The sequence below is a fragment of the Scyliorhinus torazame genome, chromosome 11, assembly GCF_047496885.1.
Source record: "Scyliorhinus torazame isolate Kashiwa2021f chromosome 11, sScyTor2.1, whole genome shotgun sequence".
Lineage (NCBI taxonomy): Eukaryota > Metazoa > Chordata > Chondrichthyes > Carcharhiniformes > Scyliorhinidae > Scyliorhinus > Scyliorhinus torazame.
Window position 1 is genome coordinate 142254477 of NC_092717.1, and position 21595 is coordinate 142276071.

Consider the following 21595-nt stretch of genomic DNA (forward strand, 5'->3'; position numbering starts at 1 on the left):
GGGGGGGAGGGGGTGGCTGCCATTCCGTTTGGCAGCAACCCACTTTATCATCGAATTTACAGTGCAGAAGGAGGCCATTCGGCCCATCGAGTCTGCACCGGCCCTTTGAAAGAGTACCCCATTTAAGCCCACACTTCCACCCTATCCCCATAACCCAGTAACGCCACCCAACCTTTCCTGACACTAAGGGCAATTTAGCATGGCCAATCCGCCTAACCTGCACATCTTTGAAATGTGGGAGGAAACCGTAGCACCTGGAGAAAACCCACGCACATCATAGAATTTACAGTGTAGAAGGAGGCCATTCGGCCCATTGAGTCTGCACCGGCTCTTGGAAAGAGCACCCTACCCAAGGTCAACACCGCCACCCCATCCCCATAACCCAGTAATCCCACCCAACACTAAGGGTAATTTTGGACACTAAGGGCAATTTATAATGGCCAATCCACCTAACCTGCACGTCTTTGGACTGTGGGAGGAAACTGGAGCACCCGGAGGAAACATGCGGGGAGAACGTGCAGACTCCACACAGACAGTGACCCAAGCCGGGAATCGAACCTGGGACCTTGGAGCTGTGAAGCAACAGTGCTAACCACTGTGCTACCCAGGTATTTGGGGATGCAGATGGTCCGAGATTGGACAAGGTTTCGGAAGTTTAATTTCATAGTTTGGTAGGGTGGGTGAAGGCCGATTTGCTGAGGTGGGACAATCTCCCATTGTTGGCATTTAAAATGAATGTTTTGTCGCGATTCCTGTTTGTATTTCAATGTCTACCAGTCGTTTTACCCAAGTCCTTCTTCAGGGCGGTGGACAAGTTGATCTCTTCGTTCATTTGTGGGGTGGGGGAAGTGCGAAAGACGGCCAGGATTAGGAAGGGTGATATTGCAGAGGGGATGGCAGGTGGGAAGGGGTTAGGCCTCCCAAACTTGCTGTATTATTATTGGGCAGCCAATGCGGTGACGGTGTGTGCTGGAGCAAGGAGAGGGGGGACTCTGAGGGTAAGGACGGAGGCGTCGAGGTTGCGGGCACTTGCAGGAAAGTACTCGTGAGTCCAGTGGCGGTGATCACATTGAAGATTTGGAGGCAGTTTAGGCAGCATGTCACGATTTAACCCAAATTGAAAAGCTATCCAAGCCTGTCCAATAATAAAGACACACCTTTGGCTGGATCTTGCTGGAAAATAATGGTGTGTTAATGGCTCATGCTGTTATTAATGTACAAATTGGCCAACAAGCTCAGGGAATTAATCGGCAAAGCCTGAATTGCAAATCACTTGAATTTTGCTGGTCAATTTATGTCACTTCACGCATTGCACTCTTAGACACCCTGTTATTTTTAAGAACTTGAAGCTTTTCATAGAATCATAGAGTTTAAAGTGCTGAAGGAGGCTATTCGGCCCATCAAGTCTGCACCGGCCCTTGGAAAGAGCGCCCTATCTATGCCCACACCTCCACCCTATCCCCGTAACCCCACCTAACCTTTTGGACACAAAGGGGCAATTTAGCATGTTCAATCCACCTAACCTGCCCATCTTTGACTTGTGGGAGGAAACCAGAGCACCCGAAGAAAACCCTCGCAGACACATGGAGAAGGTGCAAACTCCACACAGCCAGTCACCCCGATGCCGGAATTGAGCCTGGGTCCCTGGAGCTGTGGGGCAGCAGAGCTAACAACTGTGCCACCGTGCCGCCCTTTTGTATATCAGTTGCTCACAAAACTTGTCGCAGAAAGTCAGTACTGGAACTGAACAGCACAACTATCTCTTTAATGACACGATAATTGTTAATGCAATGACAACTAACCTCTCTGGTTCACAAAGAAAACAATTTAAACTGTTCAATCGTATGTTGGCATGCAATAAATTGGTTGTTAGATTTTTAAAATGTTACTTTTTATCCTAACTTTTCCTTTCTGTCTTTTTTTATTTCTCTAAATCCAATCTCTGTGTCTAATTTGCTCCAATGCACCTTCCTCTGCTGACGTGGATTTCTTGCTTAATCCTTAAATCTCAGTAGTTAAGAAATACGAGTGGACCTCTTGAGTTTGCTCTGCCATTCAATAAGTTCCTGGCTGACCTGATCATGACCTTAACCCCACTGCCTGCTCCCCATAACCTCTGAATTCCTTGTAGATCAAAAGGCTTTCGAACTCAGCCTTGAATATATTCATTGATCCAGCTTCTACTTTTCTCTGGGGTAGGGAATTCCAAAGATTAATGACCCACTGAGATAAGAACTTCCTCCTCATCCCTGTCTTAAACAGGAGACCTGTTATTTTGAAATTCTGTCCCCTAGTTCTAGATTCCCCCATGTCGCGGTGCTTAAGAAAAAGTCTAATGCTGTATTCTACGAGATGCCCTACTTCAGCAAGATGTGACCCTGTACCCAATGATGCTATCAGACAGGTTGGTGGACCTCTCCAAACAACAATCAGGCATGTATCTGTAATACATCAGTTTATGGAACAGCAATATGGTGAAAATATTAACCATCGCTTGAATTTCCTTTCCAAAAATAAAGGTCTAGAAATTGGATAGCTCCTTTTTTTGATCAGGGTGGGGGAGGGGTGGTGTTGCAGTTTGCAACATGTCTACACCTATTCAAAATGAGATGGATGACATGAGAAATTGTTGCAGTAATCACATCTCCATGATTGCAACATAACTCTTAAGTGTCTCCCCTGAATTGCTGTATACCTTGCTGCCGGTTGTCTCTGTGTTGTCTCAGAGGACTACGCAACATTCTGAACAAACCAGATGCTCCAGGCAACCTTCCCTTTTTAAAGGCTCAGTTCCTGGGACTTCCAGTGGTGGCCATGGAGTGAGTGGTCACACATTTGATGGCTCCTGCTCAAGGTGGATTTTTTGGTCCTTCCCCACCTGTCTTGGGAGTCCTTATGAGGACCATACCTGTCCAGGGATGGTAATGGTCCTCTGGTGAGTCTGGTGCATGGATCAGATGACGGGAAGCGCTATGAGAAAGAGAGAGCAGTTGAAGCAGGGCAGTTTTTGTGATTCACCACAGGTCAAGTTGGCGGAGGGCAAGGTGGCAGCATTGCTCGCCCAGTGGTCGACAGAACAACTGGTGGAGTTTTTAAATAAGCTCCAGTAGCAGAGGGAGGAGGCCTCGGGGGGCCTGGCGATTCATAAGGTGAAAGAGATGGTGGGGAACATGAGGAGTGGACGGCCTCGCTGGCAGCGGAGAAGGGGATGGTTATGGACAGCCAGAAGAGGCTGAGAGAGAATAGCTCCAGGCGACAGAATCTGAGGATAGTCGGGATACCCGAGGGAGCCAATGCTGCCAAGGATGTGGCGAGGATGTTGTAGCAGTTGGCGGGGGAGGGGGCTTTTGATCGGCCCCTCAAGGTGGATCGGGCGCATAGGGTGCTGAGGAGGAGGCCGCAGGTGGGGGAGCCGCCGAGGGTGATGGTGGTGCGGTTGCACCATTTCTTGGACAAGGAAATGATTTTGCTGTGGGCGAGGCAGACCAGTAGAGGTACCTGGGAAGGGAGTGAGCAGTGGGTTTACCAAGACCTGGGTGTGGAGCTTGTGAAGAGGAGAGCTGGGTTTAACTGTGTGAAGGCTGCTTTCTTCAAGAAGTTTGGGGTTTTGTACCCTGCCCGCTTGTGGGTGATTTATCAGACGCAAGAGTGTTATTTTGACTCACCGGAGGAGGCAATGGACTTTAAGAGAGACCATGGACTGGGGGGAGTGTGAGGACAATGAACTTTGGAGAGGAGCTTTGTGTATATGGTAAAATGTCTGAGTGGATTTTTTAGGTTGGGTTTCGACAGGGGAGTGGCGATGGTATGCTTTTCGTTCTTCTTTGTTTGTTACTGGTTGGACAGAGGGGTGGATTGGAGGGGGAGGGGGAGATTAGAGTCCTTGGGGGCAACCATACTAGTTGAGCGGGCTAGTTAACAGAAGTGAAGTGGGGGGGTTGCAGGAGGAAGCCGTGGGGAGGGTGGGTTGGTTCTTTGTTTGAGGGTGGGAGGGAGACGGGTTGCTGACATGGGTGAGGTTGGTGTGGCGTAGTTGGGGAGAGATGACGGTGGACATCCGAGGGTGGACCTGGAGGGGCGTGTGGCGTGGGCTGGCCCAAGAAGGGGTATGGTTGATCAGCAGGGGAGGGAGGCGGGGAGGCAGGTTGGTCACGTGGAATCTGCGAGGCTTGAATGGGCCAGTTAAACAGTCGTGTGTGTTCACGTACCTGAGGAGTCTGAAGGCAGATGTGGTGTATCTGCAGGAGATGCACCTGAAGTTGGGGGATCAGACAAGGCTGAGGAAGGGATGGGTAGGGTAGGTGTTCTACTCGGGGCAGAAGAGGCTGAGAGAGAATAGCTCCAGGCTCTTTACGCAAAGAGTAGTGAGGCCGTGGAATGCCCTACCTGCTACAGTAGTGAACTCGCCAACATTGAGGGCATTTAAAAGTTTATTGGATAAACATATGGATGATAATGGCATAGTGTAGGTTAGATGGCTTTTGTTTCGGTGCAACATCGTGGGCCGAAGGGCCTGTACTGCGCTGTATTGTTCTATGTTCTATATGAAGATGAGGGGGGTAGCAGTGTTTGTCAATCAGAGGGTAGCGTTTGCGATGGGGAGCATTGCGGCCAATCAGTGGGGGGGCGGTAGGTATGTGGTGGTTAGTGGGAAAGTTTGCGGATGACACAAAGATTAGCTGGGTGGTTAACAGTAAGTTTGAGTGATTTGGGTGACAGGAAGATATAGATGGAATGATCAAATGGACAGATAAGTGGCAGATGGAATTTAACCCTGAAAAGTGTGAGGTGATACACTTTGGAAGGAGTAATTTAGCAAGAAAGTATAATTTAGGTGGGATTTGAGGAAAAACGTTTTTACCCAGAGTGGTGATAGTCTGGAATGCACTGGCTGCTACTTTAAAAAGTACCTCAATGAGTACTTGGCATACCATAATATTCAAGGCTCTGGGCCAAGTGCTGGCAACTGGGATTAGGTGGGCAAGTTAGGGCTTTTCAGGCATCAGTGCAGAATCCCGTAACAGTCTCCCCGAACAGGCGCCGGAAAGAGGCGACGAGGGGCTTTTCACAGTAACTTCATTTGAAGCCTACTTGTGACAATAAGTGATTTTCATTTCATTTCATTTCAATCGATGGGCTGAGAGTCCTCTTCTGCCCTGTAGTATTCTGTGATTCTGTGTACTGGAGGGGATGACGGTGGTCCTGGTTAATGTTTATGCCCCAAATTGAGATGATGTGGATTTTATGAGCCAGGTGCTGGGGAGGATTCCGGATTTAGATACGCATCGCTTGAAAGGTTCACATGGAGGTGGAAACCATTCATCGATTCCTTCGAGGAGGATTGAGGGGGCAGCAAGAAAGGGGTAAGGGGGTTAAAACGGGGAAGGTGGGGCATGGTTCGGGGGAGTGTCAGTGGGCTGGAGGGTTGGGGTTGTTTGTTCGGTTGATGTAATCTTCTTCTGATGCTCTTTGGTTGTTCTTTTGATATTTTGTATATTTATATTTTTGTTGAAAAGCTTTGAATAAAAATATTTTAAAAAAAGGCACAGGTCCTATAAAAGGGAGGTTGCAGCAATGCACCGCAGGCTACTGGATAATCACTTTGGAACCCTTGGGGGGGCAAGCAAAATGTCCAATGCCAGGGAAAGATTTTCTTGCTTCTGTCAAACCACACAGGGGGCATTGGTCAGACATGGAGACAAGGACAAAGGTCAGGTTCCTGCCAGGGATGCAGGAAGTCTTCATGAAATGAAATGAATGAATGAAATGAAAATCACTTATTGTCACAAGTAGGCTTCAAATGAAGTTACTGTGAAAAGCCCCTAGTCGCCACATTCCAGCGCCTGTTCAGGGAGGCTGTTACGGGAATTGAACCGTGCTGCTGGCCTGCCTTGGTCTGCTTTCAAAGCCAGCGATTTAGTCCTGTGCTAAACGAGCTTCAGAAAGGAATGGGATCAGATGGCAAGACCAGTTAAGGCCCAGCGTGTCGCACTCAGTAATAGCAACAGTACCAAAATAAGTTAATGACTTCACACGTGAGGTCAAGGCCAATGAAGGCATTTGCACATCACATCTTACAACTACCACTACCACCCATCTCTCAATAGTGACAATGTCTGCACATGTGTTAGCCAAATTTAATATCCTAGTGTTGCGTCAGTCCATTTGGGTTCATGACATCATGATATTGTCAATTTGAGATCTTCAGGCACACACAGAGGACACACTACTTCATTAATACCATGTGGGAAATGCAGGAAGTGACCAGCGGCATGGTGTGTGTAAAACTCAGATAGACCTTTGATAATTTAAATTTTTTCCCCCAAATTTATCACGGCCAATCCACCTACCCTGCACAGTTTTGGGTTGTGGGAGTGAGACCCATGCAGACATGGGGAGAATGTGCAAACTCCACATGGACAGTGACCCGGAGCCGGGATCGAACCCAGGTCCTCGGTGCCGTGAGGCAGTAGTGCTAACCACTGCCCAGCATGCCGCCCAGATAGGCCTTTGATAATGTTCCACAACTGAATTTATGCCCATAGTCTTGTAATTTATAAATATAGCTTGAGTAAAACCAAAGCAAGGTAAATGCCTCTAGGGTTTAAAGAAAGTGACTCTTTAAATAAAAGTAATACATTTTATCATTCCTAGCTTGTGAATCGCAGAAGTAGAGCTATTCAATGTATTTTCTTTATTTTGGTAACATTGAAATGATGCATCAAATAAATCTGTGTTTAAATATAATGAGGAGTTTTCAATGGTGACTTACAGCTGGTATTAGTGGCCTATAAAAATAAGATGCATTGTGAAACATCAGTAAAAACATGAGGCTGGGAACCTAGCTCTGTCCGGCTTGAAAATAAATCATATCAAAATTAAAAAAGATGTTGCACAGTCACAGAAAAATTATTCTTTTCTTGTGGATCTACTAAAACCAATTATTACAGGTCGTGTGATTCGACAACGCCTTCAGTTTGCAGTGAGTACACAATGATATCCAATTTACTAACAATCGGTGTCTCAGGATGCAAATAATTGCGCAGCATATCTTTAATCAGGAAAAATACAGAAAACATATTCAAAAGATTTCATTTAAGTTTATGATACAGTGGAATGTCATTTTATGTGACTCATAAAACAAAAATATAATGCACAATGTAAAATGTGACTCCCTGAATTTACAACAAAATAAACACTTTTGGTTTACTCATGAGAACCGAATAGGACTTGTTCTGTCAGTCAATGTTAGACATTAAATGTTAAATAACCTCGAAGAAAAAACTCTGCCTCTTCAGAGGACTTTGTAAACCATCTCTGAATTTGTGTCACCTGATTCAATTTATCTTTTCTTTGGTGAAAGAACAGAGAAAAGAAAATAGAATGAAATGATTATTTTAGTACATGTGGTATAGTTATATGATATTTTAAATCACATTTATTAATATAAATAAAAAACAAAAAATTATGGAAAAACTCAGCATGTTTGGCAGCATCTGTGGAGAGAGAAACAGTGTTAACGTTTTGTATTCAATATCACTTAAACTTCGAAACATTTGCTTTTATCAGCATAAATACAGTATGAGATCCCATGAATGCCATACTAATTTAAAGGAAAGCATCTGCTTACATAACAGCCAGTAACGATTGATGAATGGGTGAAATAAACAACCCAGGGAGCGTGCATGCATATACCAGTTATAGGTTATCAGTCATGTCAAAAGCTGTGGGCCACAGATGAACCACTTTTGTTTATCACTTTAACAGGACCATAAACCATAATTAAAGCCAATAAGTAAGGATTATTCATATAATCATAAAATCTTAAAGCACTAAAAGTGGCTGATTGGCCCATTGCGCCCTTTCTGGCTCTCTGAAAAAACTACTGACTCATTCCCCTGCTCTCTCCCAACACTCTTTAAAGCCATCTTTTAAATTGAACTTCATCTTAAATATTAGAAATATGCACTGATCTTAAATCAGATATTTGGTCACCTTTATTTGAGTTCTGAAGTAATTAAGAGTGTTGCCAGTTATATGAAAGCATTGTATTTACAAGCATCTCAGCCTTATTTATTTTTCGGGTTGAAGAAATGGAGGCACAAATACGTGGCTGCACTTGTACGAATCACAGACTTTGAAACTAATAATTTATTCAAAAACATTTTCTTTTTTGTGTTTACCACTTTTTAGAAATCTACATGTCAATTTCCCAACATTTAAAAAAAATCTATTAATTCAATGATTTGGAAGCAAAAGTTCCTGAAATTAAAACTTATGGACTCAGCATTGGTAATATTTGATTTGGGTAAGGAATCACAAGTTTGAACCCACACTGCAACTGATTTTGACATTTATGATTTCTTTCACTGAAGGGCTTTACAGTTTTTGCAAGGTAGGATGCTACACAGATTATCGTGGGACAATAGCGTACTTCTAATAATTCAGCCATTTTTGCACTAAAAATATTTGAATTATCTAAAATTACAAGTATCAGTGGAAAGAAATGTAAAGGTAAAACTTGCGTTAGCAACATGAAAACTAAATAGTATTTTACTCAAAATTGATTTGAAATGGCAAGCATCACATCTCACACTGAAGACTTTAAAGTCTACCTTTTTAATGTACATGATGACAATTTTCATTAGATTAATGCTGATTGCTGATTTTTAATTGATACTGTATCTGTATTATCGAACATTATTCGCCTTTGCTCACTTGCTGACATATTTATGGTTCAGATCATTACAAGCATTCTTGAGATGTCATTCAGCAACAGTTTCTGAAAGTTTCGAAAAATACGTTTTTAAAAACATTTCAGCCATGGCTTTTTTCACACCAAAACAAGAAAAACACAAAAACAAATCCATATTAAAACCTACTTTACAGCACCTTCTTTCCTTTATAAGAGAGATAGCGTGCTGAGGATAATTGGTGTTGATCTTTTTCTCGGGGCATTTGAGGTAACAAATCTATCTGATTTTAAGAATCTCACTAACACAGTGGATGCAATAATTATAATCTGGATACTATTTTATTATTCTTGGATAAGGTAATCATTCACACACGCAATCTCTCAGGCAACCGTGAATAACAAACCCATGCATTAAATCTGATCACAACGAGAAGAGATACATCAAACTATTTAAAATACCATGGGCACTTACCAGACTTCATAATATATAAGTTAATTTTAGAAAAACTGCTACTACACTTATAGCACACCACATTGAATGGGTTTAAGACAAAATAGTATTTGTTAACATTGTCAAGGAGCTCAGATGCATATTAATTCATTTAGTTCTTTCCACTTTGAGGGGCCCTGCCCTTTAGTCTTGACCAGGAGGCCCAGATACCATTGATAGCAAGTGGCATGTAAGCAAATAATATCTCGCTGAAAAATCAGACTAAAGATGGGTTTCAGGTGACAACCATCTCCAGCAGATTACATCTTGGGTATATAATAGGTCTTCATAAAAATACATGTTACCAGATTAGGAAAGATTAAACTTTCCCTCCTGTAATTAGATTGGGGTGAATTAAATTATTGGACTAATTTACTGATTCTTCATATAAAAATTGGTCTGCTATCTTTTTGAGGTTCTGTGCTCAGTTTAAGTTTTTATGTCTTGCATACTGCCAAGAACAACAACATACTGGATCTCTTGGATTCTGCTAATAGGTGGGGATGGGGGTTCCTCCTGCATGCGAGCCCCTCCTGCATGGGAGTCCCATTTCCAACAGAGGGTGCTGCTAGCGGCAAGGGCCACCCCTGTGGGTTGTCCCTACCTCCGCCCTTTAAACCAACCTCCCCCAGCCCAAGTCTGGTCTTGGAAACCCATCCCACCTACCTCTCCTCCGGGCCTCCAACTCTGCTGCTGGTCCCATGCCTACTACAGTACTGGCTGTGGCCACCACTACTGGTGGCACTGCTGAGACTGAAGAATTACTGGCCTCTGATTGGCTGGCAGCTCTTGGAAGCGAGACAACCATCTTGCAGGATCCATGTGCCCGATTGCTTTTTAATCATGTAAGGGCTCGCAGGATCCATGGCCAGCTTGCCATTGGTTCTCCAGCTAGTGGATGGACCCACTGCCGCAGCCATTAAATCAAGTCTTGGGATCAGTTGTTGTGACTCCACACTCCAGGATGCACCTTACGGCGCCAAGGTCCCAGGTTTGTTCCAGGTCCTGGGTCACTGCCCGTGTGAAGTTTGCATATTCTCCGTGTCTGCGTGGGTCTCACCCCCATAATCCAAAAGATGTGCAGGGTAGGTGGATTGGCCACACTAAATTGCCCCTTAATCGGAAAAAAAAATTGGACACTCTAAATTTAAAAATAGAGAGCACTGTTGGCTTTCTACAAATTGTCAATAGCCTTTGCAAGTTACTCATAATTAAAGATTAATTCATTTAGAAAAAGGTTTGTGATAGCAACAAATAAGGTGCCATCATATCAGATGAAAAATGCGCTGTTAGAGATTATAAAAATCCTGGAAATTATTTGTAATGTTCTGCACTGGTAATCTACTTAGTCCCAAGTTTCCAGTGTTTGTACAAATATGAACAAACCAGATTAGCAGCACCAACTTTTTGTGTTTCTGTGCAACACATAGATTTGTTTAAACAAGAGCAAAACATTTTCAAAATCTGAGGATATTGCATTAACTAGCACATATACCACAAACAACCACGTTCAATCAATTCTACATTTGTTATGTTTACTGCATACTCATACAAAGTGCTATTACATGCTGAAAGTGAATTAAAAAGATAACAAATTCAGATGGGCAAAGTTAATAGGTACACTATTTTAAATAATGCAGACTACCCTATTCCTCTGAAAAATAATGTAGATGCTATTTAAAAAAATTATTTCTACAATTAATAAATTAAGTATTTATGTGTAATACTTGAATGATGTGCCTAATCAAACAAGATGTATACCAGATTTATACTCATTTGGTTGTAACATTCATGCACTGCAACAATACCATTCCCTGTTTTATCTAACATTGCCAGAATAATTACAGTATAGTGATAAACTGGATATTGGGGCTCAACTAGCCCCAGAAGCAGCTTGTGTAAAATATCAGTGCTTTAAAAGGTTACAAATTCCTACACTGGTGAAGACTCAGAGAGAGTAGTACAACTATTCAAATGACAAAACTACACAGAAAATACACCTAAACAAATTCACATTGTATTTCAGTCTCCGATATGTGCTAACTTTCAAGATCCTGGTGAGGAAATCATTTCCAGACTATAAAACCTAGTGTTATAAAACTTAAAAAATAGTGCTAAGATTTAACCACTTTTATATAGCTTATATGGTTTCTTTATTTTAAAAACACAGCTGGCTTTAATGTTTCAGCGCATAGAATTTGCAAAGGTTGCATTCAAGTATTATGGCACATAATTAATACAATTGTTAATTAGTCTGCTTCTGCGCAACAAAAATAAGAATAGACCTTTGCAAAAAAAAACTCTGTAGGATTTTGAACTTCTCTCATAGGAATCGCTCCAATCCTACAAAAGAAATGATATGCACCTAAATGAATGATTAAAATCGGTTTTAAGAAGCTATTTGCAAAGCATCCAAGAATCCAAAAGGATTTTTAACCCTTTGAAAACAGAATATCCTTTCAAAGTAAAGTATTCCACATAGTATCATATCTAGAATAGAAGACTTCCTGTAATTGTTTTGCAATCCAATTCTTCTTGTTTGTGTGTTACTTTCTCTAAATTGTTCAACTGCATCTGACTGAGAAAGCAGGCAGATCACTTGTTCGCATGACACCGCCAGAAACTCTATTGCTGTTCCTGTTGCTAGGAAGTGAAGATTGCTGTGCTGCTCTTTTTCTTGGGAGCATACTGTGTGGGATTGCGAGCACAATCCTATTGTGCTACCAGTTCATCAGGAAGCTGTAATAACTTAGCAAGGTACAGCAATTATTTATCAAAACATCTCATGCAAACTCTTCTAAAAATTGAAGTTGGTAAATGTAGGGAACTGTGTTATATTTAGTAATCCAGAACATTGTTGGAATAAATACTGCAATCTTGGAATTTGGTGTAGTACAGTACAGTGGAGTCCTCAAAGGGTTATAACAAGTCACCCTTTAAGATAAGGTACTGACAAAACGTTCCTATTCTTGTGCTATGCATCAAGTGGAAATAATCCTTTTGGTGAGGCATCCTCTATCGTACTACTAAGCAGGCTACACATAATTTTGAAGGCCCTATGCAGTCATCATGGCAGAAGGCCCCACATCCTTTACACATAATCATGGCTTTCAGCCTGCAAGAGCATTTCAGCTCCAGTTCTTCACCACCACTAGTACCAGAAAATCTATGAGCTGGAATGCTAGTGTTCTGGTTGGACAAAGTAATAGTGTTGTTTCCATTATTTCCCAAAAAACTACCAATGGACTGTTCAATAACAGAGGCAGCTTGTTTCAAATTAGTGCCACTGAAATGTAATGTGGAATAATTTCCATAGAGTTGCTGCTGATGTAGAAATTTTGAAGTAGCAAGTTGTGAGGCTGATTTACTCATCTCAGAGGGCAGAGGGGAAGGAAAGTCAGGTTCATTTACTATTTTGCCTAAAAATACATCCATTGTTGGTCCAAAAACCTTTACGTGTTCTTTTGTTTCATAATGGTCACTTGAAAAATCTTTGACATCCACCGCACAGCTATTGTTTAGGCCCTCAACAGAAAACTGCTCCATTTTAATATCACTACAGCTATCAGTTGTAGAAAGCAAACTCGTTCTTTTATTGGTTTCCATAGTAACAGATCCTTGGTTTTGATTAGGAGGTACTTCGCATTCGCTTAGTGTCGGAAGATGTTTTGCAGATTTATTCTGGACACTTTGTGTTGCTATGCAGCTGCTTTCAGTTTGCTTAATTTTAAGACTGTTTGGGAAAACAGCATCTGTGCTTTCCTGATCTGTGTCTGGCGATGTATTGACTTGTGCTGTGGAGTTAAATGCTGGGCTACTTCTCTCCAGATGTCGGTTGAATTTTTGAGTGGTATAGCCCAGTGTGGTTGGTAGAGTAGTTTGCAGTGAAGCTTCTGCTTCAGCCAATCGTCTCAAATCAACAGAATGTTGGTGAGGGGTGGGCTCTCTCTCTAAGATAGGGGTTGTATCAGTCAAGTTGTTGCTGTTATCGCTACTGGTCAACAAACTCTGCTTCAAACTACATGAAGACAAAGATCTCTTGTGCTCTCTAAACTCTGGGCTTTGAGCAACTTTGTGCTGAATGAAAGCCTTGTTAATCCATTCCTGTTTAACTAATGTCTGCTGTTCCCCTGATTGATCTTGTTCCATATTGAGTGGACTCTGTGCCCACATTTTAACTCCAACGGCAGTGAACTGCTTTGCTTGGTTAAACCGACTGTGTGACTGTTCTCCCACTGACTTAGCCTGTCTCTTGTTCACTTGCATTTCACGAGTTTTGCATTGAATCTGCCATACTGTTCCCCAAGTCTGCCCCTTCGAGACCTGGGAAAGAGAATGAGGAATGTTAATGGCGACATCTCTATCAGCTGTAGTCACTTTGGATTCAGTAGAACCTTGAGGGGGCAATGAAAGTCTATTAATTTCAAGCCTGGCACCTGATCGAAGCTGAGGCAACACTTTCTCCAAAGGCAAGTTGCCTTGCAGCAACTGTGTCACAAGAGGGTTATTGGCTTCAACTGATGAAAGATGACGATTAGTGCTTCCAGGAGCAGGAATTCTTTCTTGGCTTTCCATAGCTGCTAATGTGAACGCCTGGGACTGCCTCATGCTCAAAGGTGTTTTGGAGTCTTTTCCTTGCGAATTGTCTACATCTGGATTGATTCGAGGGTGAAGGGCATTTTCTGTTGCATCACAATTTTCCAAATGCTCTCCCTGTTTAGTTTCAGAGCTATGTGCAAGGGACAAATATTCTTCCTTTAGCCTGGACTTATTAGCTTTGGCTTTGACCGACTCCAATGTTCTTCCTTTTGTAACTGTGGATTCTTCAGGGTGTGTATAAGTGTCCCATTTGACACTCTTCGTTGTACCATTGTCATATTCTTTATTGTTATTCAAGTTGTGGCTTTCGTTAATGTTGCTCACCAATTCATTGATACTTTGCGTTTCTTTGCTGAGAAGATGACTTGATTTACTTTGGCTTGAGATATTTTGGTCCTGGTTATTAATAACTATTTCTTCCAAATCTGTTGAGTTTTTAACTGTGGAACATTGATGTTGTGGATGAGTAAGCTCAAACTGGAGGTCAGTAGTGTCTGCTGTGTCATGTTGGAGTGTAGATCTTAGTGAGTTTTTTGATGGTAGTGGTAGACTGTCATTCTTTTGTTCTGTTAGCACCTTAGAGTCACTGTTTTGTAATTGATTATCACTGTCTGGTTCAGGCCAATGACTGACAAATACCTGAGAATCTACTTTATCGTTCAAAGCATTTTCTGTTTTTACTATTTCAGCCTGGGAATCCATACTGACATTTGAAAATACATTTCCTGGCATGGTATGTGAATTAGCCACGCTGTAACCTGCATCAGAACTTGATGCTCCTTCTGTAATGATAAGAGGTTTCAAAGAGTTCAAAAGCTCAGCACTTGCAATACCGATGTTTTTCTCATTTACTGAAGTAGAGCTCAGATTTAATGACAAGCCTTCAGAATTTGGGATGGTCCTAACACTGAAGTTGATTGGCACGTTCATATCACTGGCAGAATTCAAAGCACTATCAAAACTTGAAATGTCTGTACTGGCAACGCAGTTGGGTAATGTGGTGTTATCAACAGAGTGATGCCCAAAAGCAACATCATTAGTATTAACTTCATGTTCATTATTGCTGAGAATGGTAATGTCATCACCAGCATTTGGAATTGAACTTTTATCAGGAGAAATGGCTCTGGTGCAATAGTCTGCCAGGACAATAGGCTCAGGTGAACATTGCATTGACGCATTATGCGCAGTGTCAGCTTTGGAAACAATGTCTACAGAACATGGAGAGACTGTATTAATATCAAAATCATTGGAACTTGGGACAGTAATTCCAATAATGCAACTTGGCAGTGTGTTATTGGCAACACTACTTGTTGCGGGATCCCTGTCATCATTGCTTGGCATGGTACAACTATCAGCACATATTGGCATACCAGTATTGTTAGCAGATTTCTGTTTAGTAATACTGTGAGGATGTTGTTCCTCGACACTAGTGCTGGGCACAGTGATATTGTCAGTAAAGGTGGCCATAGCAAAACTAACAGTGCTTTGCACTGCAGTATTGTCAGTGCACTGTAGAATTGTAGCATTACTGACACAGCTGGATGTTGTGCTACTTTGAGCAGAGTTAGCCACTGCAACATTATCAGGAGAGTAAGGCATAGCACCATTGAAGACATAATCATCAACTTTTAGAACAGGAGTGCTTTCAGTACAGCATGTTATATTTATGGAAGAGATATGATCTACTTTAGCAGTCTCTTCACTCATTGAAATGCCGGTATCCTGCACAACACCTACTGCAGTCCTGCCTTGTTTACAGGAGGGCTGTTCATCTGATTGCAATAATTGTGTTCTTGCCAGATGTTTTGCAAGTAACTTTGCCTTTGTCTGTGCTTTAATATCTGCCAGTGTTCTGGTCTGTCCTCCAATTGATCCTGTATTACCGATTCCTCCATCTCCCACCGTGCCAGCTGCTGCTGCTGCTGCCGCCTCCCTCTGAGCTCTAGCTTGTTGTGCTCTCGCTTTGATATCTGCAAGGGTCCTTGCACCAGTATTTCTTCCTCCACCTGGTACCGCACTGGAGGATGCCTTTGGACAGATCTGGTAGGATGGATGGCTCCTGATGACAAATGGAAGTTTGATCCTTGATAAGTGAATCTGACAAAGAAAAGCACCATAATTAGATCCATGCAAATACACTGAGAAATGAGGATGGATCTGAGTATCCTGTTATTTGCATTAGGTTATTTATTTAAAGAACATTACAATACTCAGCATTTGTTCACGTTTCTTAAGCAATTTTGGCAATAACAGATTTTAATGTTGCTCAATCGAAGATAAAATGAAGCTTGGATTCAGCCATTGCTTGAGAAATTGTTATGGCTATTTTGGAGCAAATGTTGGGCGGCACGATGGTGTGATGGTTAGCACTGCTGCCTCACGATGCTGAGGACCTGGGTGTCATCCCGGCCCCAGATCACTGTCCGCGTGGAGTTTGCACTTTCTCCCCATGTTTGCGTGGGTCTCATCCGCACAACCCAAAAGATATGCAGGCTAGGTGGATTGGCCATGCTAAATTTCCCCTTAATTGGGGAAAATAAATAATTGGGTTCTCTAAATTTATTAAAAAACTTTTTGGAGCAAATGTTGTTCAGAGGAATATCAGTTTGAAAAAAATTAATTCAGACTCAACCTGGCTTCAAGAGAAGGTGGTCATATTCCATAAACCTGATCCATCTTTTTGAAAACAAATCAATTGAAAGGTAAATTAGCAAGATGTTAGCTGCTTAGATTTTGAAAAAAAATGTTTTAATAAAGTGTCACTGAGCTCTAGGCACCAAAACAAAGTTAACGGTATCAAGGATGAACTTCTGGATGGATCACAAATTAACTAAAGGTCTGGACTTTAGCCTGGAAGTTCCCCTGAAAGCCAGGGGAGTGGGGGGAAAAACATGAAGCAAAGGGGTAGTCTGGCTGAGTTGATTTTCATCCCAATTGTAGTCCATCAGCGTCAGGTTCTACAACAAGTGGATGATTCACTGTTGTTCTGGATTACTGACAAGACAGCAAAGCTGAAAATGATCCCCTTGAACCTTGACGTGTGGAACTCAGCTTGTGTTGCCCTGTTATGTATTTTCTTTTCTTTTCATGTACTAAATGATCTGTTTGAGCTGCACGCAGAAAAATACTTTTCACTGTACCTCGGTACATGTGACGATAAACAAATCCAACCCAATCCCGAGGTGGAACAAATCTGTCAAATTTGACACATGAACAATATGGCATAGTAGAAAAATACTGAAGGGAAGCCAGGCTAATCATGCTATTGGGAGCGGAGAAGGGGTGAAAACCGTTGGAGAGAAATGGCAGAGTGGAAGAGACATCACATCATTGAAAACTTATCCCCTCATTTTTCAGTCAAAAATATTATTTTTAAAGATATTTTTTTAAAGTCATACTTTCTTTTTGAACTACTGGAGTTTCTCTGTATGAACAGCCAACTCAAACAAAACAGGAAATCGGATGTAGTTTATTACTTCATACATGCCACCTGGCACGGGGCAATCTGATCGCCCCCAGGTTCATCGACTAGGGGGTCTGGCCAATGGTAGCTCGAATGTCCCATCTGACCCCCACACACCAGCATCCTCCCTACCCCATGCCTGCGCCCCCCTCCGTTTTTTAAAATACATTTAGATTATCCAATTCTTTTTTTCCAATTAAGGGGCAATTTAATGTCGCCAATCCACCTAGCTTGCACATCTTTGTGTTGTGGGGGTGTCTACTCCGCAGACACGGGGAGAATGTGCAAACTCCACACGGACAGTGACCCAGAGCCAGGATTGAACCTGGGCCTCAGCGCTGTGAGGCAGCAGTGCTAACCACTGCGCAACCGTGCTGGTCTGACTCCTGCACCCGGTTGCACTTTCCACCGTCTGCCAGGGTGATCCCTGCATACGTGCTGACCCTTCCATCTCACGGTCCGATCGAACCCCTGGGATGGCGGGAGTGGGGACGAGGTCTGGTGTGAGGGGGTGGGTGCAGAGTTGGACATTGGGACGGTGTGCGGTGATGGATCACTCACTGGGTAGGCTCTATCTCATGGCCCCCCCCCCCCGACATCTCTGGCCCTGTTCCCTGCTGCCTCTGAGGGTGATTCGAAGGGCGGCCTCCGACTGCCCTGGGGGTCCTCGCCTGTGTCCACCTCCAAGATCCGTGCCCCACACCACCAGCCTTCAACAACCCTCACACCCCGCCACACGCACACACCCTCTCACCCTCTGCTCCCAGTTCATAAGAACATAAGAACTAGGAGCAGGAGTAGGCCATCTGGTCCCTCGAGCCTGCTCCACCATTTAATGAGATCATGGCTGATCTTTTGTGGACTCAGCTCCACTTTCCGGCCCGAACACCATAACCCTTAATCCCTTTATTCTTCAAAAAACTATCTATCTTTATCTTAAAAACATTTAATGAAGGAGCCTCTACTGCTTCACTGGGCAAGGAATTCCATAGATTCACAACCCTTTGGGTGAAGAAGTTCCTCCTAAACTCAGTCCTAAATCTACTTCCTCTTATTTTGAGGCTATGCCCCCTAGTTCTGCTTTCACCCGCCAGTGGAAACAACCTGCCCGCATCTATCCTATCTATTCCCTTCATAATCTTATATGTTTCTATAAGATCCCCCCTCATCCTTCTGAATTCCAACGAGTACAGTCCCAGTCTACTCAACCTCTCCTCGTAATCCAACCTATTCAGCTCTGGGATTAACCTAGTGAATCTCCTCTGCACACCCTCCAGTGCCAGTACGTCCTTTCTCAAGTAAGGAGACCAAAACTGAACACAATACTCCAGGTGTGGCCTCACTAACACCTTATACAATTGCAGCATAACCTCCCTAGTCTTAAACTCCACCCCTCTAGCAATGAAGGACAAAATTCCATTTGCCTTCTTAATCACCTGTTGCACCTGAAAACCAACTTTTTGCGACTCATGCACTAGCACGCCCAGGTCTCTCTGCACAGCAGCATGTTTTAATATTTTATCATTTAAATAATAATCCCTTTTGCTGTTATTCCTACCAAAATGGATAATCTCACATTTGTCAACATTGTATTCCATCTGCCAGACCCTAGCCCATTCACTTAGCCTATCCAAATCCCTCTGCAGACTTCCAGTATCCTCTGCACTTTTTGCTTTACCACTTATCTTGGTGTCGTCTGCAAACTTGGACACATTGCCCTTGGTCCCCAACTCCAAATCATCTATGTAAATTGTGAACAGTTGTGGGCCCAACACTGATCCCTGAGGGACATCACTAGCTACTGATTGCCAACCAGAGAAACACCCATTAATCCCCACTCTTTGTTTTCTATTAATTAACCAATCCTCTATCCATGCTACTACTTTCCCCTTAATGCCATGCATCTTTATCTTATGCAACAACCTTTTGTATGGCACCTTGTCAAAGACTTTCTGGAAATCCAGATATACCACATCCATTGGCTCCCCGTTATATGAGTTCTTCCCTCATACCCTTCACAAAGGTGACCGAGGCAGTTCGGAACATTGGTAAACTTGTGTTTAATGTGATATATACAGGTATTGTGCCCTAGCCCCTATCGCTAACCTATGTGCTTCACACATGCCAACTTAACTGGTGTCTAACGTTCTGACTTTATGTGCTCTAATGCTCCTTCCAGTGGATCTGCCAGGTGGTACATCAGATGGGGAGGCGGCCTGCTGCGTATCCCGCCCCGTGACCTGGGTCCCCCTTGGCTGCCATCCTCTGGAGCAACTGGGCCCGAATGTACCTGGCTGTCTTCTAGGTCTCCTGGGTGGCTTGGTGGCACCCTGTTCTGCCTGCTGCCCATTGGAGGCGCCAGGGACAGGTGGGAGGGATTGAGAGGTGCTGTGGTTTTCCGGCACCTCCCCTGCAGGAGCCACCGGCATGGGCCCCATCACCTCCTTCTCCCTTGGAGTGCCTGATGACGCTGGGCCGCTCCTTGGGATGGGGTCGTCACCTGGTGCGGCCAGTCCTGGAGGCTCGCACTCATCTCGATTAAGGTCTCCATGCTTGTGGCCATGGAGCGCAAGGACTGTGCGACCTGACTCTGGGACTGGGCCACGTCACTCAGTGATCATGCCAGGACCGTCTGTGACCTGGCCACTGCCAGGCCAATGCCATCGACACCCATGGCCATGACCCATTGTGACTGGGCTAAGCGTGAAACCCACGCAGACACGGGGAGAATGTGCAAACTCCACACGGACAGTGACCCAGAGCTGGGATTGAACCTGGGACCTCGGCGCTGTGAGGCAGCAGTGCTAACCACTGCACCACCTTGCTGCCCCTAATTCCAAGCAGTCTTAAGACAAAGCTGGGAATGGAATGCAAGATGAGGGCAGCATGGTAGCACAAGTGGATAGCACTGTGGCTTCACAGCGCCAGGGTCCCAGGTTCGATTCCCTGCTGGGTCACTGTCTGTGCGGAGTCTGCACGTTCTCCCCGTGTCTGCGTGGGTTTCCTCCGGGTGCTCCGGTTTCCTCCCACAGTCCAAAGACGTGCAGGTTAGGTGGATTGGCCGTGATAAATTGCCCTTAGTGACCAAAAAAAGGTTAGGAGGGGTTATTGGGTTACGGGGATAGGGTGGAAGTGAGGGCTTAAGTGGGTCGGTGCAGACTCGATGGGCCGAATGGCCTCCTTCTGCACTGTATGTTCTATGTCTATGTCTATGAGTGCCATCTCCCGATCCTTGCTTCCAACATGAACATTTAGTCTATGATGAGTTTCTGCTGTGTACTCACCTTTTCCAAACTGGCGAGATGCAGACACAACATATAGCCTGCATGTTGTTGGAAGAAAGGAAATCCAGGCTTAAAAAGGCTCTTAATTGTCTTTTGCACTACCTCAGTTGATTTACGGTCAGACCTATTGCTATTGACCATGCAAGCTGTCTCAGGGGAAGCTGGAAGAGGGTGGAATTGTCCCAAGATCCCGACCTGATGCCATTTTCTGGCCCTTTTCCACACCGCATGTTCCTGAAACCTTCTCTACTGTGCGGTGAAAATTCGGCTCAAGATTTCTGTGAAGGTGATGACTCTGAACTGGGAAACTCAGTACGAGTTGATCTGTACTTGGACTTCAAATCTAAAAACTAGCTGCCACAGAGCGATTTGAACCAAAAGGCAATGGGTCCAGTCTTTGAGGCATTTCTCACAGGGCACATTATCCTAAAATCAATTCACCAACATTTACAACTATTCCCTGAATTTGGAATCAATAAGTGAAAATGTTCATGTAATTGTAGCAATCACATTGCTAGAGGAGGCCATTCAGATCCTGGGGTTTGCACAGCCTCCGGTGCTCTCTTCAGTAACTCCATCCCCTCCAGATACTTTCATGTTCCTTATTTTTGAATACTTATCAAATTCCTTTTTAAATAATGTTCCAGTCCGCCTCAATCACCACTAGCCAGCATGTATTGCTATCCCTAATTGCCCTTGCTCGGCCATTTCAAAGGGCATTTAAGAGTCAACCACATTGCTATGGATCTGTAGTCACATGTAGGGCCAGACCAGGGAAGGATGGCAGATTTCCTTCCCTAAAGGACACTCGTGAACTAGACAGGGTTTTTACGACTTTTAATTACAGATGTTTTATTGAATTCAAACTTCACCATCTGCTGTGGTGGGATTTGAACCCCAGTCCCCAGAGCATTTCCCCAGTTTTCTGGATTACTGGTCCAGTGATAATGCAATTGCACCACCACCACCACTGTTAATCTTGGACCAGCTCCTGTCTGACAGCAGATGTTAGGGAAGAGTAAGTGAAAATGCAATGATTTTTTTACTCTACTGCCTGGAGCTTT

At 43.6% G+C, this 21595-nt stretch overlaps 1 protein-coding gene across 2 annotated transcripts in view; it reads right to left on the reverse strand.

Annotated features, from left to right (window-relative positions):
- Positions 1-6741: 6741 nt before the first annotated feature.
- LOC140385560 (putative Polycomb group protein ASXL3) overlaps positions 6742-21595 on the reverse strand; it is a 318815-nt gene continuing 303961 nt past the window's right edge. For both annotated transcript variants that reach the window (XM_072467838.1, XM_072467839.1), the window contains one exon: positions 6742-15881. In XM_072467838.1, the coding sequence (XP_072323939.1) occupies positions 12201-15881 (3681 nt within the window). In that variant the 3' untranslated portion in view covers positions 6742-12200. The remainder of the gene's footprint in view (positions 15882-21595) is intronic.